Source organism: Megalobrama amblycephala, linkage group LG16 (genome assembly GCF_018812025.1).
Source record: "Megalobrama amblycephala isolate DHTTF-2021 linkage group LG16, ASM1881202v1, whole genome shotgun sequence".
Lineage (NCBI taxonomy): Eukaryota > Metazoa > Chordata > Actinopteri > Cypriniformes > Xenocyprididae > Megalobrama > Megalobrama amblycephala.
Window position 1 is genome coordinate 26084227 of NC_063059.1, and position 22865 is coordinate 26107091.

General features: G+C 36.1%; 2 protein-coding genes and 1 long non-coding RNA gene across 5 annotated transcripts in view; 2 read left to right on the plus strand and 1 right to left on the minus strand.

Moving 5' to 3' along the window:
• The window catches only part of bcas3 (BCAS3 microtubule associated cell migration factor), a 272896-nt gene extending 267441 nt beyond the window's left edge, over positions 1-5455 (plus strand). For 2 of the 3 annotated variants that reach the window (XM_048162167.1, XM_048162168.1), the window contains exon 24: positions 3330-5455. In XM_048162167.1, the coding sequence (XP_048018124.1) occupies positions 3330-3481 (152 nt within the window). In that variant the 3' untranslated portion in view covers positions 3482-5455. The remainder of the gene's footprint in view (positions 1-3329) is intronic. The other variant, XM_048162169.1, reaches the window with a different exon arrangement.
• Positions 5456-5629: 174 nt separating this feature from the next.
• LOC125249786 lies at positions 5630-13116 on the minus strand. Its single transcript, XR_007180640.1, has 2 exons — positions 12979-13116; positions 5630-6328 (listed from the first exon to the last, which is right to left on the minus strand). It is a non-coding gene; the product is annotated as an uncharacterized LOC125249786 (long non-coding RNA).
• Positions 13117-13537: 421 nt separating this feature from the next.
• On the plus strand, positions 13538-21496 carry tbx2b (T-box transcription factor 2b). The gene is made up of 7 exons (XM_048162171.1): positions 13538-14555; positions 15331-15598; positions 16716-16862; positions 17855-17931; positions 18100-18266; positions 18827-19434; positions 20025-21496. Exons 1-7 carry the CDS (start codon positions 14194-14196, stop codon positions 20457-20459), a joined length of 2064 nt encoding a protein of 687 aa, XP_048018128.1. The 5' UTR covers positions 13538-14193; the 3' UTR covers positions 20460-21496.
• Positions 21497-22865: the final 1369 nt, after the last annotated feature.

The window sequence follows — 22865 nt, forward strand, 5'->3', positions numbered from 1 at the left end:
TATTTATCAATTATCATTTATTATTCATAATTATGACCACTTTCTGGAGAAATTCATGATTTTATATATACTTAAGACAAATATTCCTATCTTTTGGTTTGTGTCTGTCAAATAAAATCCTAATTAAATCCTAATTAAATCTAAATTTAAAAAAATAAATAATTATATAATTTTATGAGCTACCATTCATTTTGTAAAATATTTAATTTACTGAATATTACTACAAATTAAATACTTTACAAATAAATGGTATGTTGTATAATTCTATAATTATTTAAATTAAATGTATTAGATTTTACTGGAATATACATTAATAGTACTTCATATAATTATATTATTGAAGTGTTTATTTTACAATATATATTTTTTCTTACATATGAATGGTATTTTATATAATACAATTTACATAATACATATAATATAATACAATTTATTTTAATTACTAAATATTAAGAATTAATGGATAATTATACAAAATAATTTAATTTATTGGATTTTACTGTAAATAAAATACAAATTTCACTTCACTTTCACTTGTACAGATTATTAGTACTCTATATAATTATACTATTTAATTTATTATTTAATAATTTATTATTCAATTAATTAATAATAATGTATTATTTAATAATTTATTATTTTATAATTTAATTTATTTACTGGATTTTGCTGAAAATTAAAAACATTATTGAATTATAAAAATATTTTAATGCATTATTTATTTATTTATTTATCTATTTATATATATATATATATATATATATATATATATATATATATATATATATATATATATAATTATTATTATTATTATTATTTACATATGAATGGTATTTTACATAATTAAACAATTTAATTTTTAAAATAATTATTTAATTAATAATTATACCAAAGAATTTAATTTATTGGATTTTACTGTAAATAAAATACTTTACAAATTATTAGTACTCTATATAATTATACTATTAAAGTATTTAAAGTATTTACTGGATTTTACTGTAAATTAAATACTTTAATTTACTGAATTATAAAAATTGTCTAATGCATTTTTATATTTGTATCTATATATATTTATCCAGTGTTAATGTTCCAGTGAAAATTGTGATATAAAGTTACTCGTATGATATAAGATTCTGTTCATCCTCCCCACCCCTAGAGTGTGACATCATTATTTACACTGCACTAAGGCCAAGAGCACAGTTTCTAGCGGAAACTTATCACCGCTGGCGCTCTCCCTTACATGCAGATTCACAAACAAACACACGCCGCCTGCGGTCCGCGACAGTACATTTCTCCGGCCCAGGTGTGGGCCCTGACCATCTGTGCCCTGCCTGTAATTAGTCCAGCGCTGCGTGGCATCATTTAACCAGTGCTTATTTGTTTAGAGTGCCGCGTATGCCCACATGCGAGCGGGTTTCGGCTCTGCCACACTGTGTGCCTGTGCTATCTGCTGGGCACACGAGGAAAAGCAGAGTAACCGTTTCTTCCCTGGCACGATTCTTTAGCTTTGAGCCTGTAGAATAGGATTTACGAGCACCTGTCACAGGGGTATGTGCACAAAAGCAAACAAACAGCTCCTCTCCTCCCCCATGAGCGCAAATCATCGGGGGGAATGTGGCCACCCAGTCCCTGCTATCATTTTAGCACCATACAGTGTGTGTGTTTGAGATGTTCTGTATACACAGCAGATAAAAACTGAAAAATTATGGACATGACCATTCTGCATCTGATGTATGTTCAAAACACTGCATATATCTCAGCGGTTATGAGTCCCTGCTGTCGGTAACTGTGTATACAATAGACAAAGTTTAACAACATGTAACATCCGCAACATATACAGTACAAATCATGCTGAGAATAACACTCTCCACAAGGTGCCAAAACACAGTCCTTGTCCTTTATATCCACCAATATTTAGGGCCCCAGCACAGAGGGCCCTCTTGGAATTGCTCTGTTTATTATTATTATCTATTTCTTTTTTTTTAATGTTTTTTTTTTTTATTTTACAGTTTTCATATTTTCTCTTCAGTTTTTGGTTCTGTTTATTTTTTCACACTTTAGCCATCTATTAAAGTTTTTTTTTTTTTTTTTTTTTTTACAAGAAAGCATAATATATGTTTTTTTTTCAGGCCGCAATCTGTTAGCTACACCATCAACTAAACATGAACTGATATTAAAGATCATTTAAACTAATGCAAGTTTTTTTGATGTGCTTGTATATGTAAGTCATAATGACAATATTCCATCCAATGAAGATTCTAATGAAAAGTACTCAGGTACCTGAGTGACCTGTTGCTATGGTTTCTTCTTCAGTATTTATTGACTGCAAAGATTTTTGAAAGAAGTCTCTTCTGCTCATCAAGGCGTTTATTTCAATAGATGAAAAATACAGCAAAACAATAATATTTTGACATATTACAATTTAAGGTAACTCTTTATTTTGGTGTTTTTATTTTATGTTACTATACATACTTACTATAGTAATAACAGTAAATTATGCATAATTACAAGTAACTAACCCTAAACCAATTCCTAACTGTAACTCTATTGTAAGTACTTGTAGTTATTTTATATTATTAAGCACTTACTAAAGTAAATTGTAACTGCGTCACCTTAAAATAAAGTATAACCCAATTTAAAATAAGTGTTTTCTTTTTTAATGCATCTTAAAATCTGTGATGGTAAAGCTGAATTTTCAGCATCATTACTCCAGTCTTCAGTGTCACATGATCCTTCAGAAATCATTCTGATATGCGGATTTGCTGCTCAAGAAACATTTCTTATTATCAATGTTGACAACAGTTGTTCTGCTTAATATTTTTGTGGAAACCGTGATACAATTTTTTATGATTCTTTGATGAATAGAAGGTTCAAAAGAACAACATTTTAGGTGAAATAGAAATCTTTTGTAACAACATAAATGTCTGTCACTTTTGAACAATTTAGCCTTTTTTGTTAACTTTCTTTACAAAGTTAATGATCGTTTTCCCAAGATTCTCACATTCCTGTTATTATTCTGAAATCTGAAGCATTGTTCATCTCATTACAGAGGTTCAGATGATTATGAATCACCATGTTCATCCATGAATTGCAAACACTTCTACAAACACTTCTACAAACTACAAGTAACTTGTGATATTTGTTTACCTAAACTCCTGTAATTTGCCGGTCTTAACATTAACACATCTTTCACAGTAATAGAGTGAATCACTTCAAATCTTTCCTGTCATCAGGCACAGCAGTGTTCTTGAATAACAGTGTGAGTTGTGTTTATGCTGTTATGTTGCTTCATCTTCCTCTCTCTCTCTCTCTCTCTGTTTTTAATGCAGCAGAGCTGCAGAGGGAGGGAAGCATCGAGACGCTCAGCAATAGTTCTGGCTCCACCAGCGGCAGCATTCCCCGGAATTTCGAGGGCTACCGATCCCCTCTCCCCACCAATGAAAGCCAGCCCCTCAGCCTCTACCCCACCGCATTCCCCTAAAACCAGCCGTCCCGCCCAAGGAAACCTCTCTGTCGCCTTTGGACAATCTTAACAGTACAACCACAACACATGATATTACCCCAACACAACACCCCATGAGAGAAGCCATTCTCTCTCTGTGTGTGTGTGTGTTTTCCTGCCATCCTGCTCCGCTATATCTTTTCTCTGTTCTTTGAAATGTGGATTTTCCTTTAATCAAACTTGGCATGCAGTAAAACCCTGTTCAATGAGGCCCGGAGTTAACATCCTTTGTCATTCACTTCCCTTGTGATTCATGTTAATGTATCCTCCATCTGAGACAGAGTGCACATATATTAACCTTGATGGGTCGGATGTACTATAGAAGGGATTGGTTGGAGTTGCCACTTTTCTCAAAGACGTGTCATATTACCAATATCATTATCAATCGAACTTCCAGTGCGTATCTTTACTGAGCGTGTGTGAGTGTTGTGTGATAGAGAGTGTGTGTTCATCAGATTACCTCTCAGTAGTTGAGTTTAGGTTTGAGTTTATGAAGCGTTATGCCAACGCTATCTCATGACCAATTCATACGTATTTTACGAGGTGGCTAATTTGTACGAATTCGTACGACCACACTTGTCTAAACCCCAGTGACGGGTATGTTAGTTGTAGGTCATTCATACGAATTCGGCAACTCATAAAAATACATATGATTTAGCAAAAAACATACTAATTCGTACTAGTAAGGTCATATGAATTTGTACGAATTAGCCACCTCATAAAATATGTACGAATTGCCATGAAATCGGGTTGGTTATGCTGATTTGTTTTGTTTTTTTCCCGATCAACACATATGTTGCTATCATTATGTGATGTTTTGGTAGATGTACTGTAGTTAAAATTTGAATTGATCCTACTTTTATAGGTAATTAAAATTGGTTATGTTTACAATTTAATCTATTCTGCACATTTTTTTTCTGTATATTTGGTTAGATTTTTTTTTTTTTAAACCAAAGTCCATTTCTTGGGCTTCTTTGCTTTATAAATTCAGATTCAGATAACTTTCAGTTTATGGGTAAATGTGAAATGTATTGATTCTTTCAAAAGGGATGATTGTTTGCTAATGCTTCCACGTTTGATTGGCTTTATAGGATGTGTGCGAGGCTGATATTTAGCAGTGGCGCTATCGAGGATCCACAGCGAATTTCATTCAGCTCAGGTGATTGAGGTGATTTAGACAGTACCCAATTTTTTTTTAAAAAGCAATTCCATTATTATTATCATCATTATCATTAATATATCATTTTGTATTAGCTTGTTTAACTATTTTAAATTGCTGTGATTTAAAGAATGTTAACTTGATTGACTGGACGTAACATTTTACACACACACACAACTATTGATGAATACCAATTAAACTGATATAAGAACTGTGAATAAACGGTCCTAATCATCAGCTTGTCAAAAAGCTGAAGGAGCTGCTGTTGGCTGACAGCTCAGTGCATGTTGAAAGTAGCTGGAGAGGAAACATGATGTGGTTATTCAGCATAATTTATAACGGCATTCAAGTTGGCATGACTTTCAGTCTGAATGCAGTGCACATGCTTTGTATCAACTACAATATTATTTTTTTTGTAATAATACTTGCACCATGTTATCTTATATAGGAGTTTATGCAAGTGAATTTACCAAGTCTTCTATACATTTGTGTGTTTGCTTAATACAACATATGCATTTTGACTTTCACAGTTCTTTTCCCTTGTTAACTTACCTTGCTTTCTCCTGAATATATTTGTTATACAAAAAAATAAATGCATTTAAATGACGAGATACAAATCTGGGCTCGAGGCTACAAATCTCAATCACTGCTTTTGTTTAGGGAACTGTTTTTTATCATCATGAATCTTTTCTCTGCAGTAAAGTCCACAGGCTGGGATTTCCTCCATCGCTGCTTTAATTGCATGTGTGTAAGCTTTGTTTCATGATATTATAATAAAAGGTTTATATAAGGCAGCTGCATTTTCCAGCACCAGATGTGTTGTAAAAATTCATCAGGAATTTATAAACGTTATAAAATATTGATATACTTGTACTTTACATTGCTATCAGATTACATGTGTCATTTGTTTTATAAAAACAGTTCTTAACCCGATGCCCAGTGGACATACAAAACCACTAACAAAGTGATTGTTGTGTCATCACAGTGATCTTTATTGTGCAGAGTCAGACAAGCAGAGATATACTGCATGCAAAGAAGCAAGAGGAAATTTTTCTACTATTGCTACTTCAGGTATCTTTTCATCACTCTCACCTACACACACACAATCACCCTTAAACAGAAACGCTGCGCAGTGTCTCAAAGGCAAGGTGAAGCGGTCATCTAGATGATGTGGAGGACAGTGGCAGAGCTCACACTCTCCGTCTGAGAAGGTCAGTCCTCGTTTCTCTCTGTCTCCCTCCAGACCGCCAGTGCCACCTTATCACTGGAGCGACAGCCTATAAATACCAACAGAAGATAGCAGGCATTTCAGTGAGGAGTGTCAGAGGTTTCCTCCTCTCTGCGGGGTCAGAAGGCTGCTGTGCAAATTTGTACATTTAGTTGAAGAAGCATTAATCTATAAACAGTCTGCCGTTTAGTCGCTGTGGCACTGATACACAATCTACCAGAGTCAATCTGTCATGGCTTGTTGGCAATCCAAGTAAGATTTTGTGGTTGTTTGTTCCAAAACACTCCTCCACACTCCATGTATCCCAATGGGAACGGTCTCCATTCAGTAACAGGCTGTTTTCTGGCACGGCTGATGGTCTTTCCCCCCTGCGGAGGTCGTTCATCTCTTAACTACTATCTGAAATAATGTGACTGCTCCTGCAGAAAACATAAGATGTCTTTAAGGGGATAAAAGTAGAGAAAACTATTAGTATCTCAACCTCCTTAGAATAGATTTCCACTGTTTTCTTGTAGGCATTTTTCATAACACATCAAATTTGTTTTTCTTCTTCTATCTTCATGATGATGCCATTTGGCCTTCCACATCCCTGTTTTTCCAACTTACCCTTGAATAAAAACACATTTTTATTGAAAAAAAGTGAAGATAAAAGCTAATATTTTGTACTAGCTATTTTGATTATTTTAATCTTATTGTGTATGTTTTTAGATTTTAGTGGACTGGTTGAATTAAAAAGACATCAATTCAAAAACAATATTAATATACACCATTCTGGTAAGTGTGTCCTCTTTTTTATATTTTGTTAGTTTTTTTCAGAAGGGGAAAATCTTAAATAGTCAACCCTGTTACTACGATTTTGTACAGTATTGAAATATCGAAATTAATTGAACTTAAACACCTTGTAGCGTCATGACCTTAAACACAAGGATTGTACTATCAAATTCAATTGTAAAACTGTCAACTCTGTTACTTTTTGAAAGATATAGGCCTATCTATATTCCAGCATATATTAAAATGTTTTAGATTACCATACACAAAGCCACTCATTGCCATTTATATACATTCTAATAGAATGTTCTTTAATAAATTCACATGACAAATCGCTTTTTAAAATGAAAAAGACGGAATTTCGTGGAATCTTCGTGGAATTTGCGCGGTTTATGATACTAACGTGGGAGCTAAAGTGTTCTACATACATTTGCTGTATGTTAGCCTATATAGGCTGATTTACGACTTAGATATTGATATACAAAATAAATAAATAAAACATGTTGATTATAAGTTGACTGTTGCTTTCCAGTAAACCCTTCCGCCATTTTGAAATCGCTTTGTGTTGCAATCTGTTATTTGTCAATCAGACGAGACGTGTAGGCTAAATCTCTGAAACTGTCTGAGAGACGGTAAACTGAATAATATCTGACAGCTCCTGTGGGATTTAAAAGGGTCAGTGTTGACATTAATGTGTGACACGCACACTATTTTTCAATTAGCTGCTGAATAGCCTCGATTAGATCAACTTATCTTCAGGATCCCCACACCTGGACGCGCATCTCATCAGTGCCCTGATCGAAACGATGGGCGTCTGTATGCTGTTTACAGACTTATTGCTAACAGATACAGTAAGAACAATCTTCCTTTATCTTGAAGTCATTCTCACTGAATAGCGCCGGATTGATTGTGAAAGCACCCCGCCCCCCTATTTACTATTTATCCTAATACAATGACAAGTTAAATTTACTATTCGAAACTTTCATGTGCAATCTATGGAAAAAACGTGATTTAGTTAAAGTGTAAAGTATATTTAACAACATTAAATATAAAGTCGGAAAAACATTGAGTACATCCAAAGTGTGTATATTTTATCAGCCTACTCGAAACATTTCTGATTGGAGGTAATAAAATTACTTAAAATGCAAAAGACCAGTAATTTACAAGTGTCCATTTGAGAGTTAAAAAAGTTATTTGCTTATAGTGACTTAATATAATTACTTATAAAAAGTAAAGGTTAGCTGAACCTATCAAAGAACAAAGATAATTTCTTGGATGTAAAAGCAATGAAGAAAATACATCTGTAGCCTAGTATTCTCACTGCTGTTTTAAAATAACAGGATAATTGCACGTGTCACAGAAAGGAAGAATGGAAAATAAGATGGCCATTTAACGAATGATACAGTACGTCTAATTTTTTTCTCCGTGTTTTAATAATAATTAAAAACATGATTATTAAAACTGTTTATATGGAACTGTGTACTGTTCAATGTAAAAACGTAATACACTAAAAAAATTCTAAACCAAAACTAAACTAAACCATTCTGAAATGTAGCTATTGCTGATGAAGAAAACTTAGTTGAAAGTGTAAAAACTAATATAATCGAGTAAAAAGACAGAATTTGTTGTTACACGTAGAATGGAAACAAAGATGTTTTAACATAATGATGAAAGATTAAGTAATAACCCTGGTTAGTGTATCACTACAACAGTTTAGGAGGTAATGCAAATTTATAACCACAAATAACTCAAAATTTACAAAAGGGTAAAACACTTGTTGCATAGACGGAACACGAGGCTTAATCGCTGAAGGGGAAATTATGGGTTCAGCATCACACAAGACAAAAGCTCAGGGGACCGAGAAAGTGTGTGTGTGTGTGTGTGTGTGTGTGTGTGTGTGTGTGTGTGTGTGTGTGTGTGTGTGTGTGTCATAAAGGAAACTAATTTGTCACTGATTTTAATTACTATTACAGTGTGCCATTTAGAGGTGTAACACTGCTGTTCACATGAGCTTCATGGCTAATGTAATAAATATATATTTTAGATGAGTAGGTTCAATCTCTGGCTGTAGCAACAGGTTATTGCTTTTACCACGGAAGCATAATTCCGAGCCTGTTATTATTTTCAGGGTCTCTGGATGTAATGTTTGCAAAAAAATAAAAAAAATTGTGTTAGGCTACTAAACATGATTTAGTATAAAATAACAGAGCCTGGTGTTCAGTATGTTAAACTCATGATTGATTCCCCCCTTAAATTAAGAGAAAGACCATGGTTTTCACACTAGACCACATTTTTAGGCTTGTTTTAGTCGCGGATGAAGACACTACACGGCACAGTACAGGCTGCAGAAGCAGGTACACTGATTCCCTGAGGTCATTAGAGCGCCCCCACCTGTTACCTGAAAAAGGTGTAACTTCAAATAATCAGTAGTGTGATACGCTCAAATCGATTTAAGCGTCATTTAAAAGCAGATTTGGTCATTTTGAGTGTGTTCGGAATGAAACATAATGGGGAAAATATTAAATGATTCCCTGATACTACTGAACATTTACCAAAACATTATATGAATGATTTACTATTTCCACCCAGAGTATTAAACCCAAAATGTACCTATATCTTGATTGTTTTGCAGCGATTGCTGGTTGATTATCACTGAAGCCGATGCGTATTCATGACTTCTAATCTTGCTTTTTCTCTGAATGCCTGAAACCAGGTTTATCCGTACCTGTCAGCATCCTTACAAACGAATGTCAAACGAATCATATTTCTATATTTCTATGCCTAGACTCGCTTTCAAACGTATGCAATCTGTCTCGTAAAAGTACTAACATATAAGCTAGCCAACATTACATAAACCTTTAGCCCTCATTTTTAGTATAAGAGCTAATAATTGAGATTAAAAAAAAAAAAAAAAAAAGTTAAGCTCTATCTTTAGCCAAATGTTTGAAAAATATTCTCACAAATTATAGTAAAACATCGAAAACCCACTTGTAGGCTAAGAACATCTGCGATTCTCATTCATAGAGTTAATGTTTTGTTTTAAATCTCTTGATATCAACAGGTTTATGTGAGGATTAGGTTTAAGGTTTAGCAATAGCATCACCTCGGAATAAAGACTATCGTGTCTTTGAGATGTCCTTACTAATATAGTGAAAGCAACATACGTGTTTTATAGTTTCAAGGAATGTGCTTTTGTGGAGGATACTTTTGCCAGTTTAGTTTTACGCAGGAGGAGAGTGAAAGAGAAGAAGCAGAGCGCCAGAGCTGTCTATAAAATTGTTGTTTCGCATCTATCAGGTACAGTCGATGTCCAGAGGAGGTTCTGCTGACTAGGTTGGGTGATACAAAATGGGCTATGCAATGAGCAAATTGTACGCTTTGGCAAAATAAGCACGAGCATATCAAATACACTGTCCTAATGAAAAAGGGGAGACTTGGGAAAATGTATACAGGGTGTGTGTGGATGGGTAGTAAGAACAGAAGGGAGGAGGAGAGAGGGGGCTGCTAGCTGGTGGAGGCGCTGGGTATACATGTGACAAGGGGAAATATGAGGGACTTTGACAGGTCTTAAACGGTCTGGCGCCAAGGCCTCAGTCTACTGGCTAAATATAGCAGGAGAGATGATGCAGAGAGATGATGAAAAGATGAAAAGAAGGAGCAACAATGTAAAAGCAGAAAAAAGAGCAACGGTCATTTAATGATCAGCCCTAGAGGATCATCTGGTTTCATATATGTGAAGGTATTGCAAAGGTTTGCGTTATCTTTTTGCAGGAACATATTCATTTCCTCAGAACCCTGGAAACACAATTAGGCACATTGTCTTAACAGCGGACACCGTCTCAAGGACACAAAAGCTGACAGAAGCAGATCATGCATAAAAGTTTGGCACCAGGCTATTTTTAACTAATGAAAATGTTCTCTGGTCGAAGCTTATGCACACAGACACCGCTCTGCATCTCCTGACAAACCTTTAACCTTGTTTTTCATCATTACGATCATCATTGTTTTTCGACGCCTCGTTGTTTTGGAAGTAAACAGTGGCAGTGCCGTGAAAAGTTTTTCAGCATGAATGCTTTTTAAATTATGTGTGATAAGAGCTCAGCGCATGATTACATTCTTGTCGGTTTAGATGTGTACAGCGGGAAAAATAAATCTGCCGTAATTGCAGAGACTTTGTTGATGTAATTACTTCCTTAAGTATATACATAGAAAACCATTACCATTTCCATGTGTGGTTAATCACTTCTCAATCCAAATCACTCTCTGTCGAAGCCCAGAGATCAAACAATGACTATTGATTAGTCCTATTTCAACAACTTGCTGCAGGTAAAACACTTCACATATGCAAATATATATATATATATATATATATATATATATATATATATATATATATATATATATATATATATATATATATTCATAAACAGTTTTTAATATTTACACCAATAGGCATGTTGAAACAGTGGAAACTATATTTTTAGTGCCAGGAAAAAAAGTTTAATCACTTAACAAGGAAGTATATTGATCATATTGCCAGTTTCTTCCAAGAATGATTTGATGTTAAATATATTAGAGGCTGCTTCTTCTTTCTTTCTTTTTTTTTTTCTTTTTGGTCTTGTCAAATTGACGTTTATATTAATTACTTTTTATTTTAAAACAATATTAGTACACACCTAAATACTGTAAATGACAATGAAACCCAGCACATGAGAGATATTGGCTTATTTTGTTCTCATCAGACAATTGAGATCATGTAGGCTATGGCTCTTAATTTTAGCTTAAATAATGAAGATTTTATATCAGGTGAAAAACTACTTATTTTCATTTCGTTTGGCTGTTTAAGCATCCTTCATTATAAAAGCAGAAAGAAAACTTTTAAATTCATATACAGCATATTTTAATTAATATATACCATATATCTATGTTGTCCTATCGTCATGTTTCGTTCTTAATATAGGCTAATTTATTTATTTTCATTCTATAGGCTATTATATATAGGTATTTTTTCACGACTTTTAAAAGAAAATTGTGTCCTATTTGAATAATTAGCATACCTTTATGGTAAGAACGTGCATATCCCATAATTTAGTGTCAGTTTTAATAAATCCCGCGATAGCTGTGTCTGTTCACTCGTGGCTTCGGCAACAAGTGTCTGCCTACTTTGTATCGGTTTTCTCTATTTACGGTGCAGATTTAGCAATTCTTATGCAATGTTATGGTGTATAATTTAACTTCTCAATAGACAATAATGAAATTGCTAAATCCTTAATTAGGCCCAACATTTAAAACCCAGTTCGAAAGCGAACTATAAAAAATAATTTTACAAATGTTCGTTTAGCTGTTTAATGTCATGACGACGTGTTTGGCAATCCGCAACATGCTCTTTAATAGAAACATGTGCCCTCTAAACCACTTTGTCAAATTCAGTAAATATCACAAATCGTGATACTAAATACAAAAAAAAAAAAAAAAAAAAAGCCTATAGCCTATAAACGTCGTCGTCGCCATTTTAAAGAACAGCTGCAAACACACCACGTGTATGTCCCGCTGTTGACAAACGCGATTTTTTTTACATTTCAGAATAATATAAGCAATATATTGACGCTATCAGGTCCTCTCTGGCGCAGTAAGGGTTAAACATACAGCCTGTCATCGTGTTCTGCTGATTTGTATCGAAGTGTAAAGGTGACAACATTCCGCAACCGGTTGAATCCGTCCACACAAAAACATAGATTGGACATTGATGCGTTTTGGAAATATTGGAACTATGTGAATGCGACATCTGATGGAAAAGTATACGATGACATGCTAACTTATAATGATCACAAGTCATTTGGAGACAAAGAAAGCAAGCGCAAGCCAAAAGTTTGAAGGGATTGGAGTGCACTGTTAGAGGATTTTGGAGTAAATATGAACTGACAAGAGACGGTTCTTACTGCGGTACGTCAGCCGACTGGCGCCAAGCGGCTATCTAACAAACCCAATCCAAGTAAATCTAGAGTCCACGAGTGGATTTCTTAAAGGTATAGACTACACTCATGGCTCGACCCACTGCTGAAACTACAGGTCGAAAGTAGAACATTTATAGTCTGGCAGTTAAATACACTGAAATGTAGTTATTTTTCCAGAATACAGAGCATATGCTTTTTTCCCCCGCTCACCTAAACATTCAAAGGCACAGTAAAATCTGTGAATATAAAATATTTACATTCCCTATACAGTTTTCTATGTATAATAACACATGTATAGAGTAAATTAAAAGTTAACAACTGCAGATGCTTGTTAAGAGTTAACAGTCAAGAGTAATGCAGCACTCACCAAAATTATCTTTACATTGGTCTTTAGATTCCATCAACCCTCTTCCTCTTTCCTCAGTATAGCGCGTGGCTGTGCGCTTTGAATGACCCGGGGCAGAATTTAAAGCACCAATGTCCGGTTATTGGCTGCTGTTCCTCACATGAAGTCAGTGCACGGCGACACACGCACGAAGTACGGAAATAGTTATTCACACAGTAACGCACAAGGTCCTTTGGCTATGAGTGTGCAAGTGCTATATTATGAACAAAATACTCGTACGCGTCACTTTGACATATACAGCGAAAAGATAAACGCTATTTGCTGTGTTCCTAATGTTTTTATTGACTATTGCGACTATTGCAATTTATAATGTTTTAAAATGGAAAGTATATAATATTCTTGCGCTGATCAATCAGAACAATTTGCACTTTTTTCATTTACACGTCAGTAATCTTAATTCCTAGTTTTCAGTGTATCGGAGAGTGAGTTTTGTTCCTCGAACAAGGAGGCATCGTAATTATAAAGCGTAAGCCGACCGAGGTGCAGTCACCACCGGCTAAGCACTGAGGGCTGACCCGGCGCTTGGCTTGGAGACGGGGGTGGGATTTCCCGATCTTTTCTGTCATTGGTTAATATTTTATTCTGTTGACATGTTTTCTTACTGCTAATGCTTCCGACACCTTCTTGTCCACCCCCTCTCCTTGAGTCTGGCCGGAGCTGTCAAAACCACGCCTATGGAGGCCCACAATTGGTCCAGAAAGCGTAAAATCAGCAATCAAGGGGGCTTGGTTCATTAGTGCTGGGATCAGAGCAGGAAGGACATGTGAGATAGTTACAGTTGTACAGTGGACAGAGCAAGATCTAACCATTTCAACTCCGTGTCTGAGTAGAATGACTGCGCTTGAATGGACATCCGCATCGAAAGAGTAGCTAATCTTCTTTTTATGAGAGCAACTGTTGGAGAACAGGAATCCCCAAATCTGGCTTCAAAGCGTCGTTGCGCTCACTTTGACTGATATTATTACGGGGACTTCTTGGAAACTAGCAGCTACGGGAGTTAAAGTGGAAGATCCTTACCACTGTCTTTGCTCGCCTTTTCGCGATTCACATTCTGCCAAAATTGCCTTGTTGCGCCTTTCCTTCTCGTAGTGAGACAATCTATCGTCTGGATACGCGCTCCTTTTTGTCAGAGAACACCACTGAATATATTTTTCACTACGATTGTTGGATGCACCGATGAGAGATCCAGTTTTTACAGGGACTGCGATGGCTTACCACCCTTTCCACGCTCACCGGCCGACCGACTTTCCTATGTCAGCTTTTCTCGCGGCCGCGCAACCCTCCTTCTTCCCGGCGCTGACATTGCCTCCCGGGGCTCTCACAAAACCGATCCCGGACCATACCCTTGCCGGAGCCGCGGAGGCTGGGCTCCATCCGGCTCTGAGTCACCATCATCAGGCAGCTCATCTTCGCAGTCTCAAGAGCCTGGAGCCGGAGGAAGAGGTTGAAGACGATCCAAAAGTCACACTGGAAGCGAAGGATCTATGGGACCAGTTCCACAAATTAGGAACAGAAATGGTTATTACGAAATCTGGCAGGTGAGTTCACAGTTGCTCTATTTTTAGTCTTTTGTTCCAGTGTTTATACGAGTGAATGTTATGATACACTCCACGGTTTATATATATTCCGCCGACTATTGCACGGATTAAAAACATAAAATAGTGTTTCGTTCGATGGCTGTGTAGTTCAGCAGGCCCAGTAAATTCACTACTAAATCTCTGTCGTTTGCACATCGCTCTTGTAAGTCATTTAATGTCTTGCGCCCTGAACTGGCTGACCTAATTATTATGTCAAAGAGACTGTAAAAATGAATGTCTTACTGTCAGAACATGTGTAGCTTACCTGAACGATTCATCTGCTCATTTGACTTATAAAAACGAAATGGGGAAAGTACGAGCGATGCGTATTCTGTGGCTAAGCAAAAGGAAAATAGCTGAGGCTTTATGCAGCTTATATCAATATCAACAAATATTGACTTTCAAGGCACGGTGTGGCACAGTTAAATCGTGCTTTAATATATTTCGTGGTCTGCCTATGTTCTGATGTGACAATATTCTATGTAAATAGCCTGCCACTTTCATGGAAGATTTAATCCTTGCGGCGAGCTAAATTATGTGCAGCCGAGTGACATGTTAATGTAGGCTATTCAATGCCGTTGTTTCATTTAATAAATCTATTTAAGCTAAATAACATCACTGAAAACGGCGAATTATTATTATTATTATTATTATTATACGTTAAGCTTGACTTTGACAACATTTGCATAATAAATACAAATACTTTGATTTATGGACATATTTCCTTTTTCTACAGGAGAATGTTTCCACCTTTTAAAGTCCGCATTAATGGACTCGATAAAAAAGCCAAGTATATTCTATTAATGGATATTGTGGCTGCCGACGACTGCCGTTACAAGTTCCACAACTCTCGCTGGATGGTAGCGGGGAAGGCCGACCCGGAGATGCCAAAGCGAATGTATATACATCCGGATAGCCCAGCTACTGGGGAACAATGGATGGCTAAGCCTGTTGCTTTTCATAAACTGAAGTTAACCAACAACATTTCGGACAAACATGGATTTGTAAGTAACCCATTTTCTTCAATAACCAGTTTTTTGTGTGTTTCGTGTAGGCCTTTTATAATTGTGTGTTTCTGTGTAATATATAAATATAAATTTACTGCCATCTGTGGGCTGTAATGTTTACGATCGCAATGATTGTCCATGCTTACAATATCGCTGTTTATTCCTGAGTGATGAGAATTATGATTGCTCTGAAATATATAATTTAACTTATTTAATTTTTCGGCCCATGTACAATTCTTTGCTGTCGTGACATTAATTTTACCCTTTGTTTCGGCACGTTTACAAACCAGATATGGGTTTTTAAGTCATAATTTTATTCGTTATGAATAATAATGACATTGTCAGCTTGGTTATGTAATATAAATACTTCATCCTGAGTTTTTTTCTTGGCCACTGTTACTTCTATTGTTAATGATAGGCGCAGAGCGCTGTAAGTTTTATGAGGGGGTGGAAGTAACAAAAAAAATGAAGTCAAAGGAATGGAAGAGACCCTGAATCACGCTACAGTAAAAGAGTTTACAAATAGCAACGGTGAAAGCGTAATTTGGGCTGTTTTGGGTGAGCGCAGCAACAAAATGTATATAGGTAGAGCGACCTGTGCTCTCTAATGTGTTAGTTTCAGTGAACAATGCTGAGACAGATGCAACGATGCTGAACAATACTCTATACATAAGCAGTCAAATACAGTGTGTGCCTTGCTCCCTTACGCGACTTTCAAACAAATCGACTGGAAACAAATGGAACATTTACATGCATGGCACAACCATTTGATATTTATATGGTCAAATAGAAAATATACACAAGTAGCCTTGGTACCTGTGTAGCGTCACATATTTGTTGTAAAAAAAAACAACAGCTCTTATTTAATTATTTCAGATTTATTTTATAATGAAAAGAATACATGTTGCATGTCCGCGTGACTGGTTTCTGTCTACCTGCCACTGGCGCAGGCCTGTTGTTATGTGATTTGACCCAAGAACAATATTTCCACTATTACTAAATATATTATGTGTTATTTATTGTCTAAAACGATTTTAAAGACGAATGTCTTGAAATGAATAATTATTGTGACAAGCACTAGCCTAATGCTTTCCATTCCTCTTCTTCTTATTAGACCATCCTGAATTCAATGCATAAATACCAGCCCAGGTTCCATATTGTGAGAGCCAACGATATTCTGAAGCTCCCGTACAGTACTTTCAGGACATATGTTTTCCCTGAGACTGATTTTATTGCTGTCACAGCTTATCAAAACGACAAGGTATGTACCTATATTTTGATGAATTAAAGTATTCGTTCTTATGGATGTGCACTAGGCCTTTATAATACAACATTTCTTTTTTTCTTATATACTTTGCGTTTGCATGTTTTCTACGACGTTTGATCGCATTTACTGTTTACGTTGACCTTGTCAAGAGGAGTAGCAGTAGTATTTTGAATATGTGGATGTACAATTATATCTTTAAAACATTTCAAATTCCTCATGTGTCCAGTGCTACTTTCAGCTACTGCTCATGTTAATTGTCGTCTGTGTCCGAGGGGCCTGGTGAGCTTGTCGGTATCGTAAAATTTATGACACAGAGTCACAATCGATTAGCAGGCACTTAAGCTCGCCGGTTTGTCCGGGAGCTACACTCGCTGAGGCAGAGCAATCAAAGCGTGTCAGTTTCTAAACGCAAAAAGTAGAGGCCATCTAGCTTAGCTTTAAGGAACTTTAAGGCCCTGGTTTCTCCTGAATTTATAGCCTACAGCGTCCAAATCACTTGGGCACAACGAAAATCGTTCTGTTACATCGCTCTGTATTTTCATGGAACTTGTAAAAACTGGCAATGGCTCAAACCACACTATTAATTATTGATAGCAGGTCGGCGTCACTCATCTAGTTCGCCTCTCTTGTTCTCTCTGTTGTGCTTTAGAGAATAACAATTTGACAAATGGAAAATGTTTATTCGTGGAATTTTCTCAGGGGGGTCGTGATTAGATCTTTTTCATTAAACATTTTTAATAATTAAATTATCTCTCTAAAGTAGTCTGCGTAGCGTGTTTAACAGTGTTGGGATAACTGATCACACCACATATAAAAGCTTTTCTTTTTGAAGTTTACTTGTGGATTATGAATTCGTAGAGCATAACGCTGACAACAACAACACTACTGCGATTCATAATACTGTATTAATACTAATAAACTGATGTTAATCATATACAAACAAATAATGAATAATATAAACACATTTATTTTTTCTTTGTATTTAGATAACACAACTGAAGATTGATAATAACCCATTTGCCAAAGGATTCAGAGACACAGGGAATGGAAGAAGGGAAAAAAGGTAGGTTTTATAGTTCACATCCATTGTTACGCAATGCAAAATGGCCGAACTCAAAGCCAAGCAAAATGTTTCTATTTCAAGTTTTTTCTTTTACTGTATACAGTGTGCAGTGTGGGTCAACTAATTTCATATTTCCTTGATTTAATACTATTTTTATATATGTTAAAGGAAACAACTGACCCTTCCATCATTACGCATGTATGAAGATCAGTGTAAAGTGGACCGTGATGGCGCGGACTCTGATGCTTCCTCAAGCGAACCTACAACCGGCAGAGATGCTGGTCATTCACCTGGACCGGTTTCCAGCCCACTTAGATTAAACCGGGGCAGCAGAGGTAAGTCTAAAACTATGAATAAATTATATTGCTATGCTTCACGATCACTGAGAGGAAACGAGACTAAATGTCGTATCATTTACAAGACGCTGTATTATGCCTTCAGCGTTTTTCAAGATTGTTTTAATAATTGACAAAGTCATTTTAATAAAGCATTTCTCATGGATCAAATGTGCTGATAAAGTCAATTTCCCAAACACGTAATAAGATGGAAAAGTGTAGATCAACAAATAGGGCCTAGGTTACAGCCCTGAACTAGGCTAAATTTCGTTACATTTACATTAGGTCTGTGTTGAGATTAAACTTTTTTTTATGGATAATTATTTCTATTTCATCGCATTTATTTTCATTGGTCTCCTATAGCTAAAAGTTAGCCCACTAGCTACATGTTAATTCAGCAATAGACTACATGCAAAAAGTCGTAAGAACGTGTAGAAAATCACGCCTGGAATTAGCTGAATGTAAAATGCTATTTGCAAAAATCATATCTATATAATGGCTACTGTATTTAATTTAGTCTTGTATCGTATATGTGAATAAAAAAATGTTTTCCATCACAGACGACAAAACATGCACTGACAGTGAGCAAGAATTGGACCATCAAGATGAGCGGTGTGGAGGCTCCAGCAGTCCTGGACCAGAGCCTCCATCTCCATTCAGGTCAAGATGTGAGGACCGGGGGCGGGAGAGGCCTGTTGTGGAGAAGAAAGACGATTATCCGGACTCCCGAAAATCAAGCGATTCTATATTTAGCATAAGAAACTTGGAGAAAGACAAACTAGAGAGCAGACCGAGGAAAGACACAGACTTGTCAAAGAAGGACACGGAAAACGGTGGTCTTAGCAGCAGTAAAGACAGCTTCTCTCCTCTGATGGTACAGACAGAGAGTCCGTCACATTTTGGGGCAGGGCACCTTCAGAGTTTGGCGCTCTCCGGTCTACACAGTCAACAGTTCTTTAACCCACTAAACACCGGACAACCTCTATTATTCCACCCTGGACAATTTGCAATGGCACCTGGGGCGTTTTCAGCCATGGGTATGGGACATCTATTGGCTTCAGTATCAGGAGCTGGAGGTCTGGAGAATGGAAGCCTGTCGGCCCAGAGTACTGGGAGCACCACGAGTCCCTTTCCCTTTCATCTTTCTCAACACATGCTTGCCTCTCAGGTAAGGAAACTCTCGTCATTAAAATTTAAAACTATGTCATGATACGAGCTGTCTGGATATGGAAGCACGTGAACGAAAACAGGCTACATCTAGTGATAGTTTTTGGTGAGATGCTTTTTGGTTATATAGCCTTGCTTGCATGTGTTTGTCAATCGTTATAATGGCGGTCGTACAATTATCAACATAGAAAATACATTGCGTATATATAAATGTAGGCCTATTCTTAAACTTTTACCAGTGAATAGAAAAAGCAGATGCAGATTTTTAAATATTTCCAAATGTCATTGCAAAAAGCTAATTATTCATTTAAAAATAATGTTGATTCCGTTTTATATTACAATTAACTATATATATATATATATATATATATATATATATATATATATATATATATATATATATATATATAAAATCCCCTTAAAAGTCAATGAATTCGCCTGCCATTGAAATCTGATGGACTGCGAACAGGTGGCACTTAATCTGTGCAAATACTGGCTCTCTGAAAATGTGCCATGTAGCAGATCCTCACCTTTCAAACTACTGCATGTTCTGTGTGCTTAAAAGTCGCTAACGAATGTCTCTTATTACAGGGCATTCCTATGCCAACCTTCGGTGGACTTTTCCCGTACCCCTACACCTACATGGCCGCGGCAGCTGCAGCGGCCTCCGCCCTGCCCGCGAGCAGCAGCACGGCCTCCTCGCTCTCCAGGAACCCGTTCTTGAGCAGCTCAACTCGCCCTCGATTGCGATTCAACCCTTACCAGCTCCCCGTGTCGATCCCTCAAAGCACAAACCTGCTTACCACCGGATTGCCAAGCGGCCTAAACCCCTCATCTGAATCGTCTAAATGCGGTAGCAGGGAAACGAGTCCTGTGCCTGATCACAAGTCGGGGGCGAGCCAGAGAAACGGCTCACCTAAAACAACAATGAAGGAATCCATCAATGAACTTCAGAACATTCAGAGACTAGTGAGCGGCCTAGAGAGTCAGCGGGAGACTTCCTCACCTAGGGATTCCCCCAAGTGATCAAGCGTCCCCAAACCTATCCAGGGCATGACTTGAATTGCCAGAGGATTTTATTAAGTGGTTCTCTGCGAGAAATTTCATCAAGTACTGTTTTTGCGCATGGATGACTGGAGTGGGAAAAAAGCAGGCAACAAGTAAAAAAATAAAAGAAAACGTTGGACTTGGTGGTGGAGATCTATGTAGGAAGTGCTGCGAAGACAATCTACGGTGTAGCCTAATTGACTCTGTGTAGAACATGCTGACAAGACCACACCAATCTATTGAAAAAAAGAAAAGAAAAGAAGGAATTTACAAATAAAATAATTTTTTATTTGCGTAATGTCAGTAGGATCACTGCTGATTGGTTGCAATATCTAAATGGTGATTCATAAAACCTGTAGACTGAAAACAACCAAGCTACATCCAAAAAAAAAAAGAAAGAAAAAAAAAAAAGAAATTAAAATGGATATTTCAAAAGGGATTGAAATGACAGTTGGACCGCTAGTTAAATCCGACAGACAGTTATACCTGAACTATTTAATGTAATTATTAATAAAAGAAACCTAATTCTGTAAATAAGCTACAAGGACCTAAGAATATGCAAATTGGTATTAATTTATTCAAAGCTGTGCATTTGCGTGTACATAATATTTAGAGTTTAACTCATTGCATTTTTTTTTTCTTTTCATTTTCCACTATGGTTGTTGTAAATGAAAGCTATAGCGTTTGTTGTTTGGAGACAGAAGGTGTTCCTATCTGTGATGCGTTGCTGTTTAATCTGCCTGTGACACGTAATGAAAGCGTGTGCCATCAATGCATTGTAGCAGTCGCTGTAAAAACACTTATCACGCTGCGGGACTCACAAGGTTTGGGAAGCCTCAGGTTAATGTACTCCAACAGAAGAGACCGACATTCATTCCTCTTCTTGAGATGAGTTTATATAAAGAAATATATGAAAGTGTCCCGTTGTGCTGGCTGTCCGGATTTTTCTGTTGTTGTTGTTGATGTTGTTGTAGGATTCTTTCACAATTTCAATAAAAAAAATCAACGTGTTTAAATATTTTACATTTATGGCACTACGTTACCTTAATAATAAGCTGCACTTTTACTAATGACAGACCAAAATTATAGTAGGCCTAAATGTATTAGGTAAGGAGGAATAACGACAACATAAAAAACATAATACAATTTATTTGGGGGGAAAATGAATTTATATAACTGCAACATACAAGCAGAAAACAAGTGTTGGAGTTTGTTTTAAAATGCGGCTATAGTTCAGCCACACCCTCATTATTTGTGATAATAATATGTAATAACATGTAATAACGTGTAATAATAATAATAATAAACAATGTTTAAGAAGAAATAATATGTGGAAAATAATACGTAGAAATATTTATACATTCATAATGGTTTTTAAAGTGGTTTTCCAAAACGTAGCATAGCAGCCCATAACAAAAGCTACTGCGCCCTCTGTCGTAGACTCAAGTTCCGGATCATTTTACCCCTCATCAACATCAGTGTGATTTTAAGGCACCGTTACAACGATAGTTGTATTATTAAGCCTTAATAGGCATGTGCAAACAATTTTAATTTAGGTATTTGTTTATTATTATTATTTTACATGAAAAAGGCTAGGCCACTATTGTAAAAACAAATACAACACATACAGGACTAAAATAAATAAAAATATTAATAGAAATAGCCACAACAATACTCTATAGTCTCTATATAATAATAATAGTAATAACTGTAATCATGTGTGCGAATTACAATTATCTGGAAATTTTAGGACCTCATCGACATCCGAACTGTCTTTTTGGCTTTTACTTTGCTATAGACAAAACACAAACGTTTTGTGTGTGTGTGTGTGTGTGTGTGTGTGTGTGTGTGTGTGTGTGTGTGTGTGTGTTTGTGACATATCAGGACACAAATTTGTATAATGACATGGCATGGGTATGACATAGTTATTACAAGGAGAGGGTGACTTATGAGGACATTACCCCATGTCCTCATTTTTCAAAAAGCTTATAAATCATACAGAATGAGTTTTTGTGAGAAAGTAAAAATACAGTTTGCACAGTATAAAACCATTATGCCTATGGAATGTCCCCACAATTAACAAAAAACAAAAAAACAAAATAAATAATTCCATAACCAAATGAAATAATGACAGTTTGTTAATGATGAGAAAACATTAACAAACTGTCATTTGGTTATGATGACTGTACTGTACGCGATTTATGTTCGCTACGTCTATTTAGCATCAGGTGAAAATATGCACCATGACTGACTTATAATCTAACTTATATAATCTAATAATACTAATAATAATAAATAGACTACATAATGGTAGAAAGACCAGAGGTCTAAATTTGAATCCTTTATCGTTTCCAGTGTTTCCTGTGGAGTACAATGCCACCTATT